Genomic DNA, 24,223 nt, shown 5'->3' on the forward strand with positions numbered 1-24,223 from the left:
CGGTTAGCTCTTTGGATCAAACTTGGTCATTTTTAGATATGAACACCTGTATTAAAAAATATTTTTAGATTTCACTTTTCAACTAAGTGTTCTTATGGTCTCTGAAATACATCAACTCAACATCCCACTTCTTTTTTTTCTTTTTTCTTTTTACATGTTTGTGTGTAAAAGAATCATGTCAACCACCAGTTGATTTCCTTTCTGGTGAAAAATAGACATAAAGTACTTGGACATTTTACAATTAAATACTATTTGGGAAGAAGGGAGCTCTTACCCAAATATATTAAAGCTATAATGCAGTCAATTGTTGTGTTAAATACAGATCTAATAATGTTTTCTTTATGCTTAAACAAATTAGCCAGTGAAAATGAGGCAAAAGTCTGTTTTAGTTTTGATTGTACTGTCCTAGTATGCGTAATGCCATCCGGTTTGTCCATGTGAGCTGTTTTTTTTTCTCAGTGGGGAGAATCCAGAAACCTCGTGACCTAATTTAATCCCAGGGATACTTCTAAAATAGACTATGATCCACATACCTTAGGAACCATCTGGAAACAGTGACTATGAAGTCCAGACAATTATTACATCTGTTTTTATCTGTCTGACTGAATAAAGAATTTCAAAAATGTCTCTTCATATATTCTACACGGGCAATCACGTCTCATCCTGCACTGCCAAATACGCACAAACTCTTATTGTCTAAAGAAAAAAAAATGTCCAAAAAGAAATCAAAAATAGCATTCCAAAACAAATAGGAAATTATTTAACACACACGTATGTTTCTGTTCAGTATCCCAAAAGTTATCCAGGCTTTGGAAGCATGAACTCTTACGGATACCCTGTTTGCTCATAACTTTTGCCCATGAAAATGTGATTTACATTCACATAGGTAACACTTGGGAGTGAAGCTAAATCAGATGAAACACTGAGTCAGAGAGGAACTTCCACCCCAGCCCAGGGTGAGATTAACTCCATGTCTGATGAGGACACAGGAAAGCATCTAGTCAGCCGTAACTAAAAGGCTGGGGAGGAACAATGACAGCCCAAACATATGAGCTCAGTAAGGGACATGGGCACATTATTGCCGCTTCACACTTACTATGTGGATATGTAGAGTAACTTGGATCTGTTTGGACAAATCCTCCTGAACAGAATAATGTCAACAGGAATTGGGTCCCGTATAGGAACACGACAAGCCACACAGATAAAGCTGGACAAGAAAATGAAAGGTGCATGAATGCACTGAATAACAGAAACTTTCCACTTTTTCTTTTGACACTTTATGATCACATTGCTTTAAGAACCACAACCTTTTTCTAGCCTTCGGACCAGATGTATGCAACCTGTGACTCTCGAGTCCCTAAGTGGCTCTTTGGACCTTCCAAAATGGCTCATAATAACTTTAGCCTAAAACTATAAAGTACCAACTAATATATTTAGACCTGGATATAATACAAAATGGAGATTTTTGTATTTTTTTATGGAAAGATTACAAAAACCTCTGCAACATTAATGTTATTTTAAATATTTTTGTTTCTGTCATTAGGTCGGAAATTGTTTTTAATGCCCCGCAAATATAAACATCTGATAGAAGAAAATGTGTCCTTCTTCTTTTTGCAAAAAGTTGATGTTCTTCATTTTAATAAGGTGGTTCTTTAAAAATGACAGCAATTAGTATAGTAATATTCATCTAAATTATCTCTCTTTTTATTTAAGAACATGCAGCATTTGCGGTTCTAATCAAATATTCTATAGTTGGACTGTGAGAAAAATGCCTCTTTTGTATATTGTAAGGGTTGCAGACCTCTGCTTCAGACAAATAACTCATTTGATGACATCCATAACCCACACAGATTTCGTTGTCTTTCCCTGGAAGTTATAGGTGGCGCTAAATGCACCCATGAGCTGGTTACCAGCAGCAGAATAAGAAGCCACCCAGTGGCAGAGAGAGGGGGAGTTAACAGCAGAAGTCTGACAATTTAAACCAAATGTTAGACTGTTTCAATTAGTTTTGCACCGCTAGTAGCGGAAAATAGCTCCTCCACAATTAAAGCATCTTTTGGACCAAATTGAACAGGTTAGTTACCCAGGCAACAACAACAAAAAAAAAAACAAAACAAAAAAAAACAGGGAAGGGTTTTCATACGAGTTTCGAGCAGGAGACCAAACATGTAATTATTCTTCTAAGTTTGTGGATTGTTTGGTTGTTTACTAAATGTTTAAATCAAATAGAAGTTAATTGCACGAGAACTTTAGCGTGCATGTTATATTCCATTTTCACGGAACATGTACAGTACATTTCTTTTCTTTTTCCGGTTTTCCCTGCAGGGGGATTTGCTGTCGTTTCTGTCGACGCCGACGCGGTCGAGCTGGAGCTAGGATTATGATAGCCAGGACAAGTCTGAGCGGAGGCATCACTGCCCATCGCCTCTGTAAGAACGTCACCTTGTACCTGAACGAATTAACCTCTCCAGACGCAACGGTCCAGAGTCAGACCCCTCAGCACCCCAAACCCCTCATGCTGATGCTGCCGTGGCTCGGATCACGATCCCAAGCTGTGACCAAATACTGTGAAATCTATTTTCGGACAGGTTTTGATGTGCTTGTGGTGGAGAGTGAGGTAAGACAAAATAAGAACGGACTATGTTCACAAAACTAAGGCCAGTTATGACATTGGTACAAAGGGAGTGCATTCTTTTCATTATGGAATTATGCATATCGAGGTATAACAATACAAATCTGGGGTTACTTGTTTAGATCAAGAAACACTGATTGGATCTGTTTCTTTGATCTGTAGTGCATTTTATCTTTGCTGCAAAATCAGGAGTTTAGTTTTCTGGTCTTGACGTAATGCCAATAAAAAAAGGCATTAATCTTGGATAAGTAATGTCGATGTCTGTCAGTTTGGAAGTGTTTATAAGGCAATATATACATGTGATGGATCATTTTGAAGTCTGTCATTCTACAGAAAGTGAGATTGAGAAGAGTTTTATATCTTATCACAAATATATGTCTCAGCACCTTTGTATCATACTGTTGTGAAGCAATTAGTCAAAAAAAATTAAAGCTTGGTCCAAATTGGGCAGGACAATGTACCCAAACAGAGCAGAAAAGCTACAAAAACAATGGCAGAATAATAAAGAGAATGAAGCTGCTGCAAAGGCTCAAAGTCCAGACCGTGAGCCTATACTGAAATGATGCAGTTTGACCTCATTAGAGAGAAGAAAAGTGGGTCAGGGTTCCTCCTCAAAGAAGCCAAAGACTGAGAAAATAACTACTACAGTGTGGTTCATGAATTAATATTGGTGAAGTAATGACAGTGTGGTCTGTTTTATGCTGCTGCACATTTGAAGTTAAATTTAAATAATGTTGAAAACTGGTAAACCTCAAGTAATTTAGCCATTGCTTGACACACAAAGCCCTAGAAGTAAAAGAAGTTGTACTTTGTTTTTATCATGACTGTTAACTGGTTTGTTGGGGGTTTTAAAATTAGTTCAAGACCTGTAAAGAACCAGACACAAGACCAATGAGGTTTTTATTCCTTCCTTTGCAAAGGGAGAGATCCACAACTTCTAACCCGCTCGGGATCAAAGATTGGTGAGCTCTGCTCAACTCTGCTTGGAAATTGGCTTTTGTTCTGATGACCTTCTTCAGTAGAACAGTGCTGAGATAACAAAACAGATGGACCCCTTGAGTAGGAAATTACGTTATAGATAAAGAAAGAACCTTAAAGAATAACTGGTCAGAGCCAGTTAGGTAACTGAACACATTTAGATAAAACAGTCAAATAAAATGATAAAAACAATGCTTAGGTTTACCTAACATGGTTAACTGCTCCTTATCTGAATCGAGCATAGTTTAAGGTGAATAGATGTATTTAGGCTTAGGGCTGGCCTTCGAGTGAGTGCTATTTGTAAAATATTTGTAAAAGTTACTAATAAGGTGCAGCTTCTGTGTTGGTAGAGCAAACTCTGTTTTCCTGCCAAAATGACTCAAAGATAATAGCATCGGACACACCGCTTCATTCAGAAAGGCCCATCTTTGTAGAAACAAGATAAAGAATTGGCTGTTAGTTGTTTGAGTTGAGCAACACCATAACATAGAGTCTCTTGTTTTTATCACCTACACTCCATAAGGACAACATGTCCTTTTGTGCAAACCTTCAACATAGGGAAAAAAAAAAGGACACGGGTGATCAAAGGTTATTTTGTGGAAGTGATTGTTTATAGAAGTTTAACACACACCTGAGGGTGAATCAGGGCTTAGAGTTGCTTTTAATGGCACTTCGAAGTAATTTGTGGTTAAAGGCTGCTGTTTATTTAGTCTTTTTGTTTGTAGATGTGTCATAATTTTACAGTTAACATTGTACACTGTTCTTCTGAAGCACCAGTCCTTGTAAAGAAAATCCTGCAGGACTGGTTAGGTGGAGAAATCCGAGTGGTCTTTGTTTTGAGCTGTGTCTGTGGTGAATAGGCTGAAACCTTTCAATGGTGGAGAAGATTGTGCTTGTGTAAGGCATTATTTTCATTATTTTATATTGTATGTAAATGGGTCAGTGAATAGAATATTTCACCTACAGCACCTGCCATGCATTAATTGTAGTCATATTTAAAACAGAGTGAGTAATAATTGTTTTTCTGTTGTTATATCATCTCCACCATTGAGCCATTGCATATCAGCCACCAAATATACATGTGGATGGCATCATGGGCAGTTGGAAACTTTCCAGATATAGTATTGGCATGCATTGTGGGAATGTGTGGCATTTGAAATATGATATGTAACCAAATATCTCTCTCTAGCTCTCCTTTTTCGATTGCAATATGGCAAACATTGGTACTGTGTCGACTGCAACTCTGATCAGTATGCATCTTAGCTAGAGAATATGGCAAAATTGCAGATCTACTACAATATGGCCGTTCACGTAAGCTAACTGGACAGGCAAAGGGAGCGCTAATCTGAGAAGCAGCTAAGTAGTCAATGGTAACTCTGGAGATTCTGCAGAGATCCACAGCTCAGATGGGAGAATTTGTTGACTGGAAAACTATTAGTCATAAACTAAACAGACAAGGTCTCAATGAAAGAATAGCAAAGTTGATGAATTACTGAAAGATAATCACAACATGTCTGCTCTGCTGTATGTCACAAGGAAATGTAAAGGACACAGCAAATGTGTAGAAGAAGGTGGTATGGTTAGACAAGACCAAAAAAAAGCTGAAGACACCTGAAGACACCATTCTCACCATAAAGCATGCTGTGAGGATGCATGTCTTCAACTGTGCAGGCAAGCTGGTCAGGGTTAATTTGGAGGAAAAAATAAAAAAGGATCTTACAAGGGAATCCTAGAGCAAAACCAGATTCAGACTGCAAAATTCCTAAATGAAAGAGGTTTAGGGACAGCCCTCAACATACAACTAAATATATGGTAAAATGGTTTAAATATGTGATAGTATATGCAAAAATGAGCAAATCACATTTTTAAAAAGTATCGAAATTTTTGGTTGCAATGTGAAAGAGTTCAAGGTGGTATTCATATTTTTGCAAGGCACTGTATATTGTGAGAAAACTTAGGAATTTGCATTGGTGGTACTAAACCATAAATAATAATGTACACCGTTACTTATTTACTTTTTCTAACATTTGGAGGTATAGTTTTGAGATGTAGCTTTACAATTTTCTCAACCTGAAAACATTCAGTGGATATATAAACTGGTATTTCCATTATGAACTCTTTTTTTATTTTATTTTTATTTTTTTTATTTTCTTGAAACAAGGTGAAAGACTTCCTGTGGCCTCGCTGGGGACTGGAGCGTGGAAAAACATTGCTGGAGTTGCTTCAGAGTGAACCCTTGGTGACCCGGCCCCTCCTCATTCATGCCTTCTCCATTGGCGGCTACACGTTCGCTCAGCTGCTGGTCCATATCTCCCAGGACAAACAGCTATACCAAGCAGTGATAAACAGGATCAAAGGCCAAGTCTATGACAGCTTGGTGGTGGGCTCACTGGAGCACATGGCCACAGGTTAGTCGGTATCCAATTGACTTAACACACTAATACGGCACATTCCATTTTAAATCTTCCGTCTCTGTTCCAGCTGAATGAAATGTGCTGTTCTCCATGTCTAGGTCTTGGCAAAACTTTGTATCCTCGTTGGGAGAGTCTAATAGTGCAATCCAGCATGCTGTACTTCCGCATTTTTAAACACCAGACAGTGGACTACTTCAACGCAAGCATCGATGTGTTTTATAACACTCCAGTCAAAGCCCCGGCGCTGATCTTCTTCTGTGAAAACGACCCGCTGAGCGACGCACCGAGTGTGGAGAAATTGGTGGAATACTGGCAGAATCGTGGGATGGACGTAACGGCCAAGAAGTGGGAAGTTTCAACACACGCTGGTCATCTACGCCGACATCCGCAGGAATATCTGAGCACTTTAAACACATTCCTACACTCGCTCCTCATCGTCCCGCTGAAGGCCAAGATGTGAGGCCCTTTACGACAGGCTAAATTCAAAATACCTAAGTTGTTCTTCCTGTGCTTGGTTGCTTTCGCAGCTAGGGATTTGTAAATACATTTGATTTAAATCACAGCTCAAATGTCTTCAAAAATTGGGTTCAGTTGTTCTGATTTAAAAAAAACAAAAAAACTCAGTGCGAGTTCACCATTCAGAACACAACCATTGTGGCTATCACAAGTGATACTATGAAACAGCAATGAAGAACACAGCAGGGCAGATTTTACATTACATTAAGCTGTTAGACCTCATGTTTTATTTATTTTTATTTTTATTGTTATTTTAAGTTAGATTGTCCGAGAATCTTTGTTGAACAGAAAGCTACCGTTGTCACTCTTTTCAATGTAATATTTCTTTTATTTTTCTTTTAAAGCTGACAGACAAGACTCGAGCACATTTCCCTTTCTCAACATCTCAGGTGGGAAGTCGACTAGAAACAGTGAATCTGCAGCTATCCTTCATCTTTAGGACATTTATCTTAGCCACACCTTCCCCGCATTCATTCTGGAAACTGGGAAGCAAAACTCATGTTCAGTGCAGCAGCCTGGAAGTACACTCACGACATGGTTTCCTCATTACTTTCCTCTTTGACAACTTTTGTTTTCGTCTTGCTTATTTGTGGTTAAAACATGTTGCTTATTGCAATGTATGGGTCTTTGAATATATTTTATAATCATGACATCATATAATCCTATGAGAATACTTTACTGAGCCGTAATGCCTTGAAAACTTAAGTGGATGTTTTTGGTGCTAGTATGTAAAGGACACGACTTTTTTGAACGTGAACCTACTTTAGTGTTCATTCAAAGCAGAATTTACCAAACATTTCATTACAAATCCTCTCTCAGGTTTTTTTTTTTTTCTGTGTACAATAAACTGTGCTGCTTATGACATGAAATTATTTGTACATCTCAAAAGATTTGAATATGTTACAAGATTGCTGTCTCGGCAGATGACAGTCATCAACTCCCTTCACAGCAAGATTAAGCCGTAAAAATCACTGCTGAAGAAATTGATTGTGTGGTTTTCAACCTTATTAACAGAAAATGAATGTGATGTGGTTGGAAATGGTGCAACAACGACAGCCAGAACAGCCACCAAACACAGCTGAATGCTAGACATAGGCTAACAATGTCACATTTCCCGCGTCAAGTGTACGTACATGTACGTGTGCGAGAGTAAGACAGAGGATATGCAAGTTGTTATAGAGTGCAGAAAGAAAAAATTGCAATAGACTGTGTAAAATCTATTGCAAGTCTCGCATTACTTAAAACGGGAGCATAACAATCTGCATTTTAAAGGAAATGGCTATGCTTTGATTGATTGTACTTACGATTCTGTTGGACTCAGCAAGATTAGCTGCAGTCCTGCTGAAGCTAATGTGGATCTTGGTAAACAGAAACAGTGCTTTCACAAAAACACCAGAGCTTTCCAGAATAGGCAGTAGCTGCACTTGAAAATGAAGTAGTTCTGATTGGAAATCTCCATTGTTTTAGCAGATTGTTACGCAGTTTAATAATGAAGATCATTGTTGAATTTAGTGCCTTTAATTTGAGCCGTTTCATTAACTGCTATGTACTTTCATGGAAAGGAACACAGCAAGTAAATGTTAACTTTCACTGTGCTATTTGTGCAAATTACTAATCAATAGTAAGTTCTCCTGGTGTTCTTGCTCATTTTCTTTTTAGTTTAAAATAAAAATCTATATTATAATTAGGCTATCTAGTTGAGAGTGTTGTTGTAAATTTTAAGTTCTCCTTCTGTTATCCATGTTATGCTTACTAACCAGACTTTCCTTCTTTGTATTTTGGATTATATTAAGCAAGATGTCTTTTTACTTACTAAAGATTGTAAAAAAAAAGTATATTTTCCCCCAAGTGCAGTAAAAAAGTGGTTTTAACCAGAAGTGGTTTAAAACTTTTATAGTACAATGTCTTTTTAAATATTGTGAAGATAGGATGATATCAATCATTGTGTTCATGCTTATGTAATTAAATCACATAATTAAGTCATAAAAGTATGTTGTAATCAGCAAGGATGTTTGTGTATCTGTAATAAAATAATGAGTGAGCGAATAACATTTTGTTGACTATTTTGCTTATGTTTTTTTTTTTTTTTTTTTATGTTAACATCATTAGGGCAGCAGCTTCTCGTTTAAGACTAGAGCAGATCTGGAAAGGTGAAGAAAAGGTCGGAGTAAAGGTTTAAACGTGGAAGCCTCCTGGCCGATAGATGGCAGCAAAGCTCATCCTTAATTCTGCGAGAAATAATAAATCCCCTGGTATTCCAAGATGGCTGCTCCCACATGTAAACATGCGACTTAATGTGGTAGATAGCTACGCTTTAGCAAAACATTCGTATTGCATTTATTTGTGTGGCTTATTTATGTAAATACTTGTAGCTTGACAGTGAATTGCAGTGCTGAATAGTGAGCAAATTAGACTTCGGTTTGTGGACTTTTTTCAGAGCTAAGTGTTAGCATTTAGCTGCCAGCAAAGAGCCATGCCTGCGGTGACGATATTCGTGGCATCTTTGCCAGAATCAGCAACAAACGAGCGGCTTGAGGAAATATTCTCTGAAATTGGTCCAGTGAAACAATGCTTCGTTGTTAGAGAAAAAGGTGAATTAATATTCATGCCACTAACTGAGCGAATGTGTGACACAAACTTGAAGTGTATCAAATGACTTGATCTACAATTGTAAATATGTAAGAATGCCCTATTAATAGCTGTTTTCTTTTATTTCCCATAAACCAGGAGCAGAGAAATGTCGGGGCTTTGGCTTCGTCACTTATTCTATGGAAGAAGACGCAAAGCGAGCCTTGAAGGAAATAAAAGATTACGACGGGAAAAAGTTGTCTCTCTCAGTTGCTAAAAAGAAATCAATCAATAAAAAGAAAACAGGTATGTATTAGGTGCCGTTTGTAATGCTACACAGTAAAATATAGCTTTATTTAGCTTGTGATGGAGAAAAAAAATGCGGCTGATCATTTTTTTGTCATTTTGTTCACCATGTTATTCCTACTTTTATAAATGCCACTGTTCCAAACAAAATATTAAATTCACAAGCTAAAGTATTTTTTTTTCTCTAATAGACCAAATAAACCAAAAACATTGCTGTCTATTTACTTTACCAGTGACACACAATAAATACGCATGTAAACTTACATGAAAACAAAAGCCTTGACAAGCAGGTTGCTTTCAGTCCATTTCATAACTTCATATTTTTTTATTTTGCAGAAAAAGAGGAAGCATCAGAAACATCTCAACATGAACAGGAAACTACAGACGTAAAGAAAAGAATATCTAAACAAGGCAGACTTGTCATAAGGAATCTCAGTTTTAAGGTATAGTGCGTTGTTTGGTGACAATTTACAATAGCAATAGACTGAAATAAAGTTGCATACAAACTTCTACCACCTGGACACCTGATTGGATATCACTGTTCTGTATCCCTTAGCATCATTTTCCATATTTTACCACATGATAACTGCAAATCCAAGGCACCAACCATTTAATTAATGCTTTTTATTTCATCTTTAATATTTTCGGAACACCAAACTTGGGCATGTTGGTATAATAAACGGGAAGACACAATGGTATCTCCAGCTTAAATTTCAGTTCACAAAATGAAGATTTACATGGTGATGCGAAGGGGGAAAGAATGGAAAAGTGAAAAGAAAAAACTGTGATGGCACAAGTTCGGAGTCTGGCATGGCACTTAATGGGAGATCCAGTCTGCATTTATGTGGCACTTTGAGAAAGTGTTGATCACAAAACTTTTGGTTTGGGTATTAACTGTTCTGCAAAATCTGTCTTTTGTTGCTCTGCCATGAATTATTGTTATTTTTTAGATTAAAAGATTAAAATGGCTTTGAATTTTCTGGCAAAAAAAAAAAAATGTATGTACAAAGAGCATTTTTTTGGTAGAGTGAGAGAAAAATGTTTTATCCACTTACTTACCTTAACAAATTTCACCTGTTTTGCTAAGTCTTTTTTGTGTAAACAGTGAGCATCCATCAACATATTGGTGCTAGAACTTTTCCTTATATTTAAAGAAAAATGTTTGATACATTATCAAGTATTTTAGGTTTACTGGCTCTAAAATATGTTTGCCCTCTAAAAATCTTGATGCCAACACCTTACCTGTTGATGTTTCAGCATAATTCATTTCAAACCAACAACGTATTTCTTTACAAACGAAAGCTTTAGTCAGCTTACTTTGATTTTTTTTTTTTTTTGGCATGTTGCCTAGTTTTATTCCCTTTGTTTGCATTTGCTGATAAATTAAAAGAAAAGTATTTATTGTATTTAGCTGAGTGTTGTTCTGCTATACATATGCATGTCTTGTAACATGCATTGTTGCATAGACTTTATGAAAAATAATTGTAAACCTAAATTCTCCTAATAAATTCCTTATGTTACAGTGCACAGAACAGGAACTAAAAGAAACATTTGAAAAATTTGGCACTGTCATGGAGGCCAGTATACCCCTCAAACCAGGTACTTATTTTACTCTTTATGGACACATACGCTTTGCCTTGCACTGCAGAAATACATTTCCTCTTTTTTGTTTTCTAATAGATGGAAAGATGCGTGGATTTGCATTTGTGCAGTTTAAAAATATGTCTGGTGCCACAAAGGCACTCCAAGCTTTGAATCTGAAAGAGATAAAAGGTCAGTGCACAAGACAGTGTTTCTGGTTTTCCAGTGGTCAGTTCACATCACATTGTAATCTTTTTTGAATCTTCACAGGTCGCCAAGTAGCAGTTGACTGGGCTGTGCCAAAAGAAAACTATATTGCAGCACAGCAGTCTTTAAAAGGTAAATACGTGCGTGTGGATGCAGTAATTATTCATAGCAGAACTTAATGGTCACCTAATTAATTCTGGCTTGGCTTTGTGACAAAAAGGCTTGCTGCTGTTTAACACCAAAGGACCTGATTATCTGCCACAGTGTGCTAGTAAAAAACTGCAACTCTTGTACTGCCCTGAATTATTATTATATTTTTTTAGTTGATTCAAATGATGTAATTTGACAGAAATGTTGTGTTTTATATTTTTTTAAATATTTGTTTGAACATGTTGAGGAAATTTGTAGAGGCTAATAATGAGTGGTCATTTTGGATGGACGATATGTAGGATATCTATGAGATTTATTTATTTCTCCACAAATTCTATTTAATTTTTCTCTTAAATTCCTTATTTTTTCATTATTTTTCCGATGTTACAAAGTTAACACCTTTTCACCTAAAAACTATGATGAAAAAAAAAACAAGAAAAAAAATGCTTAGTAGTTGTTTTTAGCTTATAAGTATATCTGTTGATAGATTTATTTTTGCATAATAAAAGCTGACTGATATTCATGCTACTTTTTTGCTTCACATTTCTTAAGTGTAGACAAAATATTTTTACAAAAAAGTTTCTGTTGTGACATGTTCAAACAGTTAAATTTTTTAAAGTTCTTCTTTTCATATCTAAAATGTTATCATTTAAGTATTTTATGCTGCTCTTAGATTTAGAAAACCAGGGAATATTGACATTGATGCACTTATATTTTACTCCCTTATCTTTTGATCTACAAGGTTAAAATGTATCTCAACAGGCCTTCTCCTAACAGTGATTGGTTTTTATTGTCAGGAACTAAAGTTGCAGACGAGGCAGATCCAATAGCAGGAAGTGAACCTGAGGATGAAGAAAAGAAACGAGAACCAGCTGTGAAGAAAAAGTGATTCTTATGCTCATACATTTCAGATGCCGTCGTTCTGCTCTTAAGTGTTGCAGTGTTGCTAACGTTGCTAATGCTTTTGTAGAAGTGGATTGAAGGCAAATGCACAGCAGGTGGAGGATCTTCAGTCAAGCGATGAAGATGATATTGAAGAAGAAGAAGAAGAAGATGATGATGATGATGATGCTGAAAAGGAGGATGATGATGAAGAGGAGGATGTAATTAAGGAGAATAATAGTGATGATGATGGCGATGATGATGATGGTGGCATTGATTCAGATGAGGATTACAGTGACAGTGATGATGAAGAGGAAGAAGAAATTTCACCAGGTTTAAATTTATTTTTCTTGTTTTATCATTGTGTTTATTATATTTCTTACATGATTTCTATGTGTTTCTCTTGTCTTTAGTACAATCACTCTAACATGTTACAACTGTTTTATCCTCTAGCTCAAAAACAAAAGCCAAAGAAACATTTGCCTTCAGATGTGAATGAGGGCCGGACAGTTTTTATCAGGTGGGATCATTTTTCTGTTTGCTCAACTCTCACCAGCCTTAATATACTTTACTCTTTCTCCTATATGTGTCCAAGCAATTCTACAGAGTCGTTATAGTACCTTTTATAAATCTGGCATTTAGGAACTTGTCATTTGACACGGAAGAGGAGGGTCTGGAGGAAGTTCTTCTACAGTTTGGAGAGGTCAACTACGTGAAGGTTGTTCTCCACCCAGAGACGCAGCATTCCAAAGGTCAGAAAAACTCAGTTTATTTCTCTTCTTCCTCTGTGGTTTAAGAAGGAAACACTTACTTATTTTAGTTTTTTTTGTTTTTTTTCAGGTCTTGCATTTGCCCAGTTTAAGACTAAAGAGGCTGCAGACAGCTGCATAGCAGCAGCACAAGATGAGACGGAGGTAAGAAGAAAAAAAAAACAATTAATGAATGATAATAACTTCTGCCCCTTTGTTGTTCAATATCAATATTGGTCCAAGTTTTAGGATATATGTTGATGTCGCCGTAACATTTTCTCCAGAGTGGTGGAATCCGTGCAGACGGCAGAAAGCTGATGATTGTAAAAGCAGTAAGCAGAGAAGATGCGCTGAAGCTGAAAGTCGACAAGAAAAAAGTCGAGACGGGCAGCAGGAACCTGTACCTGGCCAGAGAAGGATGTGAGTGTTTCAGCCTATTTTGCTTTGTCCTTATTAAATTCATAATATTGCATATCCAAACTAGACATGCACCAGTCAGAGTTTCTTAGCTGATTTCTGATCAGTCTCTCTTAAAGAGCTTTTATTAATTATCTCTTTTTTTTTTAGTCCTTTTGGTGGTAATTGATGGAGGCAATGTTGTGTTGTGTGTGACAAAGCATTCAGTATAAAGCTGAGTTTGTTCATGTAAGGTCTGATTGTTTTTGTTTATTCATTTTAGCTGTCATCTGATCTTTTAACATGTTAGACATAGAAATTGTCAAGTGCTGTATGAAGAAAAACCTTTAAAAAAAACAAAAACGTGGTTAATGCATCGATTTGGAACTTGAATAAGTTCATAAACAAATGTTGCAAATATGAACAAATAGTCAGGATTAAAATATAGGAATACTTCATTAAAAAGTTTTTCCATGAAACTTGTATATTTATTGCCATTTTTTATTTCTAAACCACAGCTTTTAAGAATATACTGAATAAAAGTATAACCCAAATAAACTCATAAAAAGTGAGTTTCTCTATGGTATAAGTGTTTGTTTAATATAAAGAAAAAAAGGCATAATATTGATGCATGTACTTGACTTCTGTTCAGGAAATTTTCTTCTTATCTTTTGGCGCCTCCACCTGGTCTGAATAGGGTAAATGTTTGCTGATTGAGCCAGAGAATGGGAAATGCAGAACTTGCCCGTCTCATCATATTGACCATATACAGTTCAAAATGTATTTTTTTGTTAAAGGAAAGATGGGATATTTGGGTTTCTGAACAGCTGGTCACTGCTCAGGGCTGAACAAACTGAAATCTGCAGATTTAGCTCACTGGGTAGTTTCCTCTTGAATACAATTTTTAGGATACAATTAACTAATTCTGTTACATCGTTGCTCACTTTGAGTAATGCATTTTTTAAAAATACAATGTTAACTTTGTCCCTGCCAACTTTTAGTTTGAGATGCTCCTATATGTATGCTTGCTTTCTACTCACTTTCCTTCGAACCCTCAGTGATCCGCGCTGGAACAAAGGCAGCAGAGGGAGTCTCTGAGGCAGATATGGCCAAAAGAGTCAGAGTGAGTACCTTTTGTTTTGGTGGATGATCTCTTGAGTTTGTCTAAATCTCTCAAGTGACTTCTATTTTGACTCATGAGTTGTGCTGCTTTCCTTTTTAGTTTGAGGAAGTAAAGAGAGCCAAGCTTCGGGATATAGGCGTATTTGTATCGAAAAATCGCTTGTGCATCCATAACCTGCCAAAATCTGTAGACGATAAAAAACTCAAAGCTATGTGCCTTAAAGGTCTACAAGGAACCAAAGGAGTTCGGATCACAGAGGTAAGATTTTGTTACTTGCAGGAAAAAAAAAAAAAAACAAGAACTCATTAGCTTGTTAGTTTTTCTCGAATTTTTCTCTTGTGAGATTTCTAAAATATATTGGTAACTTAAAGGGAGCCTTGAATTTATCTGTACTGAAACTAGAGAGCAGGTTATTTTTGTTATTGTTCATTGTGTTTGTATGAATGTCTATGTGTTTGTTTCCTGCCTCTTCCTTTAGTGTCGGGTCATGTATGACAGGAAGCCAGAGAAAGGTGGAGTGAAGGGTCAGTCGTTGGGTTACGGTTTCGTTCAGTTTCGAGACCATGAGTTGGCTCTCGCCACTCTGCGCTACCTTAACAACAACCCTGACATCTTTGGCCCACACAAGGTACACTTTTCTACATTTTATCCATTTTCTGTCTGATTCAACTTTATTCTGACCGTTTTCTTGGATAACATTTAATTAACCTTTTCTTGTTCATGTTCCCTTTACCAGGAGCATCTCAGTGCCCTGTACATTTCGCAAAGATGTTGCCAAGCAATTTTTAACTTTTTATTACAGTAAAAATGTTACATACTTAGTTTGTTCTAATAAAATCATTAACTCAATAAAACTGCACTTATTAATGTCATTTCTGATCAAACTCAAAAGAAAAATCATTTTGAGTCAAAGACAGAGAATACTGTATGTAGATGCCATTGCATCAATAGTCTGGTCCAGCGTATTCTTTTCTTTTGCAGAGACCCATTGTTGAGTTCTCTCTGGAGGACTCCAGGAAGCTCAAACTCAAGGAAATGCGGAAACAGAGAAATAAAGTTTGTGCAGTTATTTGTTTCTTGTAATATTTTGTGAGACTGTTGCAAATTTTAGTCCCTGGAGCAATATTGTATTTTTATTTTTTTATTTTTATCATTAACTTAATTAACTTTCTTAGTATTTTTTACTTTTGTTGACAGGACTTCATCCAAAATCGACCTGTGAAAGGAGAATTAAAAAACCCCCAAACAGGTTCAGACATCAAAAAAACAAAGAAGGATGGAAATAAAGGACAGTCTTCATCACATCTGACAGGAAAGGAGAAAGGTAGAAAGGATTTTTCTGAGATTAAAATGTTTGAGGTTTTTTTTTATACTGTATGTTAAGTTCTTGGACTTAAGGGTAGTATATAAGTGGTCCAATGTTTTACTGTCCTGTAACATCTCAAGTATAGTACAATTTAAAAAATTCGCAATAACAAGCTAGTTCACAAAGTTAAATACACATTCTTTCAATTGTAGGGTTTTACATCAACTGCAAGCTGCTCAGGTCCTGTGATTTCAAAACAAAGTTAATCACCATTATGTTTTTGTTTGTGTCCAAATCTGTTTTCTGCTCCTCTTTACTTTGATCCCTTTTGTCCAAAGGACATTGTTCCAAGCCTTGTAACTCACAAACATGACATAAGGCTGCACAATATTTAAATGGTATATTGTCATCGCTATGTCAGGGTGTGGAAAACGTATATTGTAAAGGCCTGCTTGGAGTGCAATATAATATATTCCAAGTGTTGTGAACTTGCTTAGCAATGACGGCACGGATGAGGAAGAGGAAATTTGAAATATATTGCACTTGACTTTGTTATCCCAATTTTTACCAACATTACTGGCATTGCAAGATTTTCTGATATTGCACTTCTACTAGAGCTGCTTAATAACAGAAAAGGCATTATCAAAACTTTGTTGGTCATCATTACACTGTAATCTTGAAATTAGATTCAAATTAATTTGAAACAAAGAGTTGCATGTTGTTTTTTTAAGTCAAGGTCAACATGATGAAAGTTAAGTCCAAGCCTTTGTTACACTTTGTTTTCATATTTCAGATTATTTGACGTTCCCCCCCCGTTTGCTTCTTTTTTTTTTTTTTTGGAAAAAATTTGTTTTGTCATATTTCTACAACGAGTTGATGTGAAACGTAAAGAGTCATTGCAGAGCTCCAGACCTCTCTACTCATTAAAAACCTACAACAGCCATTTAATTTTTTTTTTTCATGGAATGATTTTTAGAAACTGGGACTTTTAAGTTTTGCTTTTCTAGGACTGTGTTTGTTGTTTTGTTTTTGTGAAATTTCTAATAGAAAATAAGCTTAAACTGCACTTGAGCCAATCGATTCGATATTGTTAGAATTTGGTTTCTGCTGCTATTATTGTTTTCTCTTTTATCTTCAGCAGACACTGGTGAAGGACAGAAGCAAAACTTTTCAGGTTTTCAGACCAAACCTGAGATTGAACATGTTGATTTACAAAACGGAAAGAAACGAAAGAAGGTTTTGCCTTTTCCTTCCCATCGGGGACCTAAGATCAGGTACGGTTCCATCTGCACTCCTCTGTCTGCTTCATGGTTTCCTGTTTATTTTGTCAATTTGAACAGGCGGTTTGAAGCTGTGCATGCAGGAAGCTTATGTTTGATATCTCAGGGATCATGTTTTTGTTGCATTTCATCTAACTCTTGTCCTTTTGCAGAATGCGCGACAAAGACAAGCAGCAGGTTCCACCTCCCAAGAAAACAAAGCCAGGGTCTAAAAGGAACAAGCGCCAAACACAACAATTTGAAAAGCCTAATCAGGCCAAAAAACAGGTTTGGAAATATTGTCTCAGTTCTTATTTGTTGTCTGAGAAAGCACAAGTTGTCTTTATTTATTTATTTTTCTTTAGAATGTAAAGCTCAATTTAATAAGCGTTTAGGGAGCAAACACTTTTTCATATTTTTTACTCACTTTATTGTTATCTAATAATAAAATTTGTTTGATATGAAACATTTAACTATGACTGAAAAACAAAAACAGAACGCAAAAGAGGGCAAACACCTTTTGATAGCTCCTTATTCTGAGATGTAGATGGACGCCTTTTGAATTATTGTCAGAAGATTACTCAATCACCAATATTTGACAAAGTTATTAAAGGCTTTAAAGACAAAGCTGTGTGTTCATTTTCAGCTTGTGTGTATGCTCGACAACAGAGCAGCAGTTACAAATGGTTTGCCTCATGTCCTGTTGAGTCTAATATCACTTTTTTTGGCGTGTTTTTGTTTTCAAAAGTTTAAGAGTGCTACGAAACAGTTCAAGAGGAAGGATGGGGACCGTTTTGATTCCTTGGTGGAGCAGTACAAGAGGAAACTCTTGGGCGGCGACAAGAACGCCTCCATCAAAAGAAGCAAGTGGTTTGATAGTTAAAGCCATGACCATGTAAGCAAGGAAGAGGTGGTTGAGAAATCCATGGCTTACAAAATACTATCTACTGGGATTTCTGAGTAGATATTTTTTTTATGAACTGTGCTGAACTGAACAGTTTATTTGCTCTGTTTATGACACGGTTGTTGTCAAAGCAAATTTGAAGTTTTGTCTGTTTTCTGGTTTTCTGCATATTTCTTAAAAAAAAAAAAAAAAAATTCTTAAAATTTAGTCTTTTTCTGTGCATCATTGCTTTATGTGAATTTTTTTTAATCATTTTTCCTTATTTTGACAATGTCTGGTTATATTTGAATTATTTTACTCATTTAAATACATGCAACTTAGGTACACGTAAAATATGTTTTTCACTTCATCATGACTTTTCCAGCTCATTTGTACAAATAACACAACGCTGACAATTAAGAAGAAGTTGAATATTTATTTAGTTTTATTCAAAACATTAAAACGTCACTCGTCGTACAAAAATATTCAAGACATTTACTGTTGCTTTTTACCCATTTTGCAGCAGCTGTTGATATTGCACAAAAATAAAAGTTCCCATTTACGATGTGCCTTTGGTTCTCAAACAAACCCGTTGGCTCCTGGGATTTCCCAGAGTGACAGTACATCTCATGTCTGGTTGCAGTTATCAAAACTGCGGATTCAGCGTTAGGGCTAGACCGATTACTCTCACTGAGAGCTCGTTATTGACGCAACACTCTTTCCATATAATATATATCAAGATATGCATGAAGCATAGATTAAATAGGTTAAAAATACAATAAAATAAAATACAAGAAATGCATATGCATCTGTTATAAAATAAGTGCATTTTAAAATGAAATAATTGAAAATGTATTGCACAGTTTTGACCTCAATAACAGTGCTAGCGCAGATTTCAATCTTTGGCTTCAATCAGTTTTTCAGCAAGATGGAATACCATGAATTTGGTTCTGGAGCATTTCGACGATCTCCCTCGCTCCATTGATAGCTGCCATGCTGATGGCTTCAACATAGCGTTCTGGGTCCTGTTCCCATTCGTTCTGCAGCTGCTGCAGGTGCACTGGAAGTGTGGGCTTTGGGTTTTTTTCTGTGCAGTCCATCAGTTCGCTGATGTCGTTGGTCAGTCTGGAGATCTCAGTTTTGACCTGGGCAACATTCAGTAGATTTTCAGAGATCAGATTGTTGTAGCCATCCAGAGCCACCACAATAGAGGAAAATCCTTCCAGTTCTTGAGGAGGATTGACTGGAATAACCTGTAAAATGACAACATACTTGTAGTCACAAACCAACTAATTTATTCAAACTTCAAGCTGCACTTGTTTTAATTTCATAAGCGGAGCTCTGAAACATACCGGGAAAGCGTTCAGCCTAACCAAAAGCGTTTTTATTAATGGCTCGATAGTGCTCTTGGTGTCTGGAAGAGGTTTTCCTGTACCCACACTTAGAACATGGAGCAAGAAAAACAGGGCCACTAGTGTCGAGTCCATGGTGATTGTGCTTTTCTGGATACAGAAGAACATATTCCTAGAATATGAATTAGAAAAAAAAAAGTCGAAACATTACTCAGAATATAGCTTTTTTTTATATTTAATAAAACTTTTAGAACAATCAGATACATGCAGTTCATTTGAGTCGCCTTGTAATTTCCGTTTCAATAGATTTTGTACCAGTAAATATTTGTGATATAAAGAACTCTGTGGTTCTCTGACTGTGTGCCATGATCAAAGTTCACCATGTTTAGCTAACAGTTATTTTTTTTTTTCCCTCTGTACTTTTAATTTTGTAGTCTGAAAGTACGAGAAAGTATGATTAGATCAGGCAGAAAAAACAATATTGTGACAACATGCTTCTTATAATCTGACAATTAAATCCGCTTCTCAAAATCACGTAAAGTTAACTGATAAAAGATAAATACAACTATATAATGGACAAGTTTGATAGTGAACTCAGAGTGGGAAACACCTCAACATAGTAAATAAGAGATTCAAACAGAAGCAGAAAGAGTAGCTCTTACCTCGCTTGGCGTTTGAATGGGTGACACTGTTTGCCTTCATCAGGGTATCTTATATTAGAGGGCTGTTGAGTCATCTCTTACTCACCTCCTTTCGACCCCCCGGCCCCCACTTACTCACTTCTGTCCATCACCTTCTCCTGCATGCTCCATGGCGCTGCTGCAGCCAGTTCACTTGAAAAGTAAAAGTTGTGCTGCAAATGGCATCAGCATTCTTAACTCAGAAAACTGACCAGTCCACAGACATTCACTTCAACTTGTCTATTTTTTTCTGTAATTCTTGTAGCACTTTGAACCTTGCTTTTGTGATTATAGGTTTTGCTTTGTGCTGTAATTTAGTCAGATACTTTTTCACTCCCGGGTGAACAACAGACCTAATTCTTTATTCTGACAGAATGAATGGCGATTATTGGCACGTTTTGCAGCGTTTGCATGAACAAAACGGGATATTTTGTATATATTTTTGCGTATGTGGTGGGTGGCGGAGGATCCGAACAAGCAACTTGCCCATGGCGTCACCTATGCGAGAACTGCCACTGTGTCTTTTATGTTGTATAAATACATTACTTTTTTTAAAAAATAAGATATGATGGGGAAAAAAACCTCTTAGGCACCTCTTAGGTTTGATACTTGTGAAATTTAAAACACTTAGTATTACTTAGTACTGATGTATTTACTATTGATGGTTCAATTGAGTTGTAATTTTCAACATGTAATGCGTTAGTGTGCATTTGGAAATCATTTTACAAAGAAATACACTGAATTTCAAAAGGTACAGTAGATTGCTTAATCTACTGTACAGTAGATACAGTGAAGTTGTCTCCACCTTCACTGTATAATTAATTACAGCCATGTTGAATTTTTTTTTTCTGAGTTTTTTTTAAAGCAACTTTAATTCATGTTTCAGAGAGTTCATAGGGTGTACAGTCCGCAAAGCTGTAGGGGAGCGGGGGTTGGGAAATCCACAAATGGACCCACTTCTAAGAGCGACAGGAAAACTGTCATGCCTATTTACAAATGAAATAGTTTGAATCATGTTGAACAACAGAATGACTCTTACATTTGTTCATTTTTCACTAAAGAGAAACATCATACCAGCTCTCATGAGCTTTCGAGGCTTCGCAGGGCATGTTTTCATCGCATGTGAAAATTATTTTCCTGACATCTGGAATGAGTAACTGCAGTCGGCCCTGGCTTTTTCCACCGTTTGACGTCAACGTGGCGTCAAAATCAGATGCGCCTCATCAAAATCTCAAACATCAGTGTAAAGGAAACTTTGATAATGCGTACAATCAACTTTAAGGAATTAGACAAAATGCAATTATTACTAATTAAGGGGAAAATGTAAAGGTCAGGAGAGTTAATGTCACACCGTCATTCTGACTGAAATAAAAAACAGAATTCATTTTCAACCATCACTTATGTTCAAGAAAACCTTTTGGTATTGAGAAACGGCTTAATAGTAGGCGTATCATGGTAGTAAAATTTCAAGCCTCATAACAATACTAAGAAAAATACATAAAAGCATTTTCAACACAGGAAATTTTTTATGGCACATATATATACATTTTTTAATGTCTTAATTAACCCAGACCAATATCAGCACCCATTTAGTAGGAACACAAAATGGCCTTGAAGTTTTGTTTCCTATCATAGTGTCAAAGAGATGCATGCCTGGTTATTGTGTCTCCATTGGATTCAGTTTTAAGAAAACGGGGTTCTTGCCCGCATTTTTGTTCTGTGATCAAACAGTTATTTGGAAAAGTTGCCGTGGGTGCAGACTAGTTTCTGGACGCCATGTGTCAGCTTACTCAAGAGGCTTATTTTTATTTTGCCTCCCCAAGTCAGTACCACCTCTGATGCAATATTTTGTTGTAAGTGTGTACCAGCTTTACACAGAACAAGATTTCTGCTCTTTGTCCTTTGTAGAATTGCGTCAAATCGGATGGGAAGTTTTTTGTGAACAAAAACTTCCAAATGATGCAATTGGAATGTGCGTCGATCTAAAACTTTCCATTATACTCCTGGCCTCACAGTTAGGATTATTGTCCAGCTGGAAGGTGAACTTCATGTATTTTCCACCCTTTAATAAGATTTATTCAGGGATTGCCCTGGTTCATCATTTTTAATCAGTTTCGACCAACTTCCCTTTACCTGCCAAGGAAAAGCCGTCACCAAAGAATGAAGATTCCACAGCCATGTTTTATGGGAGGGATTTCTTTTTTTTTTTTCTAAAATGCAGTATGCATTTGTGTTCAGTTTCTTTTCCCTTCTTTGAAGTTTGAGAAATGACCGAACTTCACCAAATGTTGAAACGTTTGTGTGGATTAAATGCCCGCACAAGTTGAGTTTCAGTACAGACGTAGCTGACACAAAGATTTAGCAACACCGAGGAACCAAATTTTGTGAAAAACCAAATTTGCCTTTGCCAAAACTTTTTTTTTCCTCTCTGCTTGTACATTTATTTCATATGAATGACTGCCTTTGTGACCATTGCTTCCAAAAAAAGAATACTAAAGATAAAAAGATATTTCTTCTTTGTCCAAAAGTTTCTTCTCATCAGCTTCTCCTGTGTTTGAGAAGAAAACTCTTGATTAAGTCAACTCCTATTCCTGCCAGTCAAGAAGTCTGTCAAGTGGAGCAGCAGTGCGTTCCAAGGCTTCATTATTATTTTATGGCCAAAGTGTGTCACATGACTTATTGGACCGCATGAGTCACACCAAGACTAACGTGTTTCTTTTCACAAACTCTGCACAGCACTTAAGATGATCAACGTTGGGGGAAATTGTGAAATTTTGTTACCAGTAAATGATATAAAAAACTGCAGACTTCCAGGTGGATCAAGCTCTTCTGATCCATTACAGCCGCTGACTGAGCCGTTGCAAGTCCGACACAACATCAGCTCACTTGTCCACATGCAGCACTGAATCCTGGAATATCGTTTAATGGGATTTGCCTCAGTGAGTCACAGGAATGATGGGAATTCAAATTCACTTTTCTTCCATCTGCTGCAATACAAAACAGCACTAGTGAATTTCTGGACTTCCAGACAACTCAATGACGTTTAAATGTGAAAATCTGGACTGAGCAAACCTGAGTCAGCAGTAAGCGTATTGAAAAGCACACAGACTGTGAGACTGACAAAATGTCAGATGCAATCTCCACACAGAAAGAGCCCAGGACCTTCTTGCTGCAAGGCAACAGTCCCACCACTTGCACCACTGTGCAGCTCTGTTTACAATCTAATAAAAATAAAAAAGGATACCATAACAGCTGGATCCAACCAACCATTGCTTCCAACAACTTACGTCTTAAATAAAGCATTTTGCCATGATGGTAAGTTCACGGTTTTAACTAAGCTCATTAGTTTAACTGTTTAAACCTGTCTCTTCCTTTTTTTCCGACCATTACCTTTCTACTCTGTTTTTAATGTTCTGGGTTATGGCCCAGCTGGTTCTACGTAGCTTAGTCACTCTGTTTTGGTACAGTTTAGGTGAATTTAGGTGAACCGGCAAAGGCAATTGCTGTGATCGCGATCAGTGATTTTTTTTTTTTTTCTGACTCAAATCCAAAATTAAAAATAGACAAACAACAACAAAAAACTGTTACCTTAAAAATAAATATTTACAAGTTTTACTCCAGACTGCAAGGATTTGTTTGTGACATAAAGTAGACCTAACTCTAAAATAATAAACTTTTACATTTGGCTTTTTTTTTTTTTTTTGTGGATTTAGGTTGTTATGATTTGAGCATGATTTTTCCACTTTTTATGCAACAGATGTTTTCTTTACATTTGAAGAATTGAAGATGGTGGTACCAGGTCTCCTTCTTTAAATACTAGATCAACAAACTGTCCGTTTTGATGGAGTGAGTACTTTGGTGTGTATATATCCTAAAAGAGCAGTCTCACTCTATCGTCGAGGGCCGGTGTTTGGCATCTCTTATTGTAGATGCCTCTGGTTCAACTCATCTGAATCAAATGGCTGAGGTACCATCTCTGCATGCAGTCAGATCCTACAAAGTCCTGCTAATGGCCAAATTATTTGAAATAGGTGTGTGACAGAGACACGCCTATTGGAGGACACCTGCGTTAATGCAGGAATCCTAGATTTCAATTTACTACCGTGTACTACCTATTTTATAATATCTACAGAAGATTGAGCAGCAGCCTGTTTTGGGGGTAGCGGTGGATTCACAGCACAAACTCATGTAAGGTGATGGTCCACGTTAGACAAAACTTCATGCCACTTTACTTGAACGAG

General features: G+C 36.6%; 3 protein-coding genes across 6 annotated transcripts; 2 read left to right on the forward strand and 1 right to left on the reverse strand.

The window, feature by feature from the left end:
* Positions 1 to 1,954: 1,954 nt before the first annotated feature.
* LOC103133765 (transmembrane protein 53) lies at positions 1,955 to 8,395 on the forward strand. Of its 3 annotated transcripts, none has more exons than XM_016668146.1 (5): positions 1,955 to 2,074; positions 2,326 to 2,617; positions 4,993 to 5,085; positions 5,772 to 6,018; positions 6,123 to 8,395. In XM_016668146.1, the coding sequence occupies exons 2-5, from the start codon at positions 2,381 to 2,383 to the stop codon at positions 6,482 to 6,484; spliced, it is 939 nt and encodes a 312-aa protein (XP_016523632.1). In that variant the 5' UTR covers positions 1,955 to 2,074; positions 2,326 to 2,380; the 3' UTR covers positions 6,485 to 8,395. The 3 variants fall into 3 exon arrangements, with proteins under 3 accessions (XP_016523632.1, XP_016523630.1, XP_016523633.1); XM_016668144.1 differs by lacking the exon at positions 1,955 to 2,074 and adding an exon at positions 2,152 to 2,168; XM_016668147.1 differs by lacking the exons at positions 1,955 to 2,074; positions 4,993 to 5,085 and adding an exon at positions 2,152 to 2,168.
* A 364-nt stretch (positions 8,396 to 8,759) lies between these two features.
* Positions 8,760 to 18,510, forward strand: rbm28 (RNA binding motif protein 28). 2 transcript variants are annotated; one of them, XM_007545660.2, is made up of 20 exons: positions 8,760 to 9,131; positions 9,268 to 9,414; positions 9,751 to 9,857; positions 10,938 to 11,013; positions 11,095 to 11,187; positions 11,266 to 11,334; positions 12,150 to 12,237; positions 12,323 to 12,567; positions 12,688 to 12,754; positions 12,877 to 12,986; positions 13,075 to 13,148; positions 13,268 to 13,403; positions 14,438 to 14,502; positions 14,602 to 14,760; positions 14,981 to 15,130; positions 15,484 to 15,558; positions 15,700 to 15,826; positions 16,950 to 17,082; positions 17,241 to 17,355; positions 17,816 to 18,510. In XM_007545660.2, the coding sequence occupies exons 1-20, from the start codon at positions 9,014 to 9,016 to the stop codon at positions 17,948 to 17,950; spliced, it is 2,289 nt and encodes a 762-aa protein (XP_007545722.1). In that variant the 5' UTR covers positions 8,760 to 9,013; the 3' UTR covers positions 17,951 to 18,510. The 2 variants fall into 2 exon arrangements, with proteins under 2 accessions (XP_007545722.1, XP_016523627.1); XM_016668141.1 differs by having other exon boundaries at positions 8,761 to 9,131; positions 16,947 to 17,082.
* Positions 18,152 to 23,134, reverse strand: LOC103133824 (leptin-like). Its single transcript, XM_016668148.1, has 2 exons — positions 19,303 to 23,134; positions 18,152 to 19,203 (listed from the first exon to the last, which is right to left on the reverse strand). Exons 1-2 carry the CDS (start codon positions 19,468 to 19,470, stop codon positions 18,871 to 18,873), a joined length of 501 nt encoding a protein of 166 aa, XP_016523634.1. The 5' UTR covers positions 19,471 to 23,134; the 3' UTR covers positions 18,152 to 18,870.
* Between the last annotated feature and the right edge of the window lie 1,089 nt (positions 23,135 to 24,223).

Source organism: Poecilia formosa, unplaced genomic scaffold, assembly GCF_000485575.1.
Source record: "Poecilia formosa unplaced genomic scaffold, Poecilia_formosa-5.1.2 Scaffold13, whole genome shotgun sequence".
NCBI classification, from domain to species: domain Eukaryota; kingdom Metazoa; phylum Chordata; class Actinopteri; order Cyprinodontiformes; family Poeciliidae; genus Poecilia; species Poecilia formosa.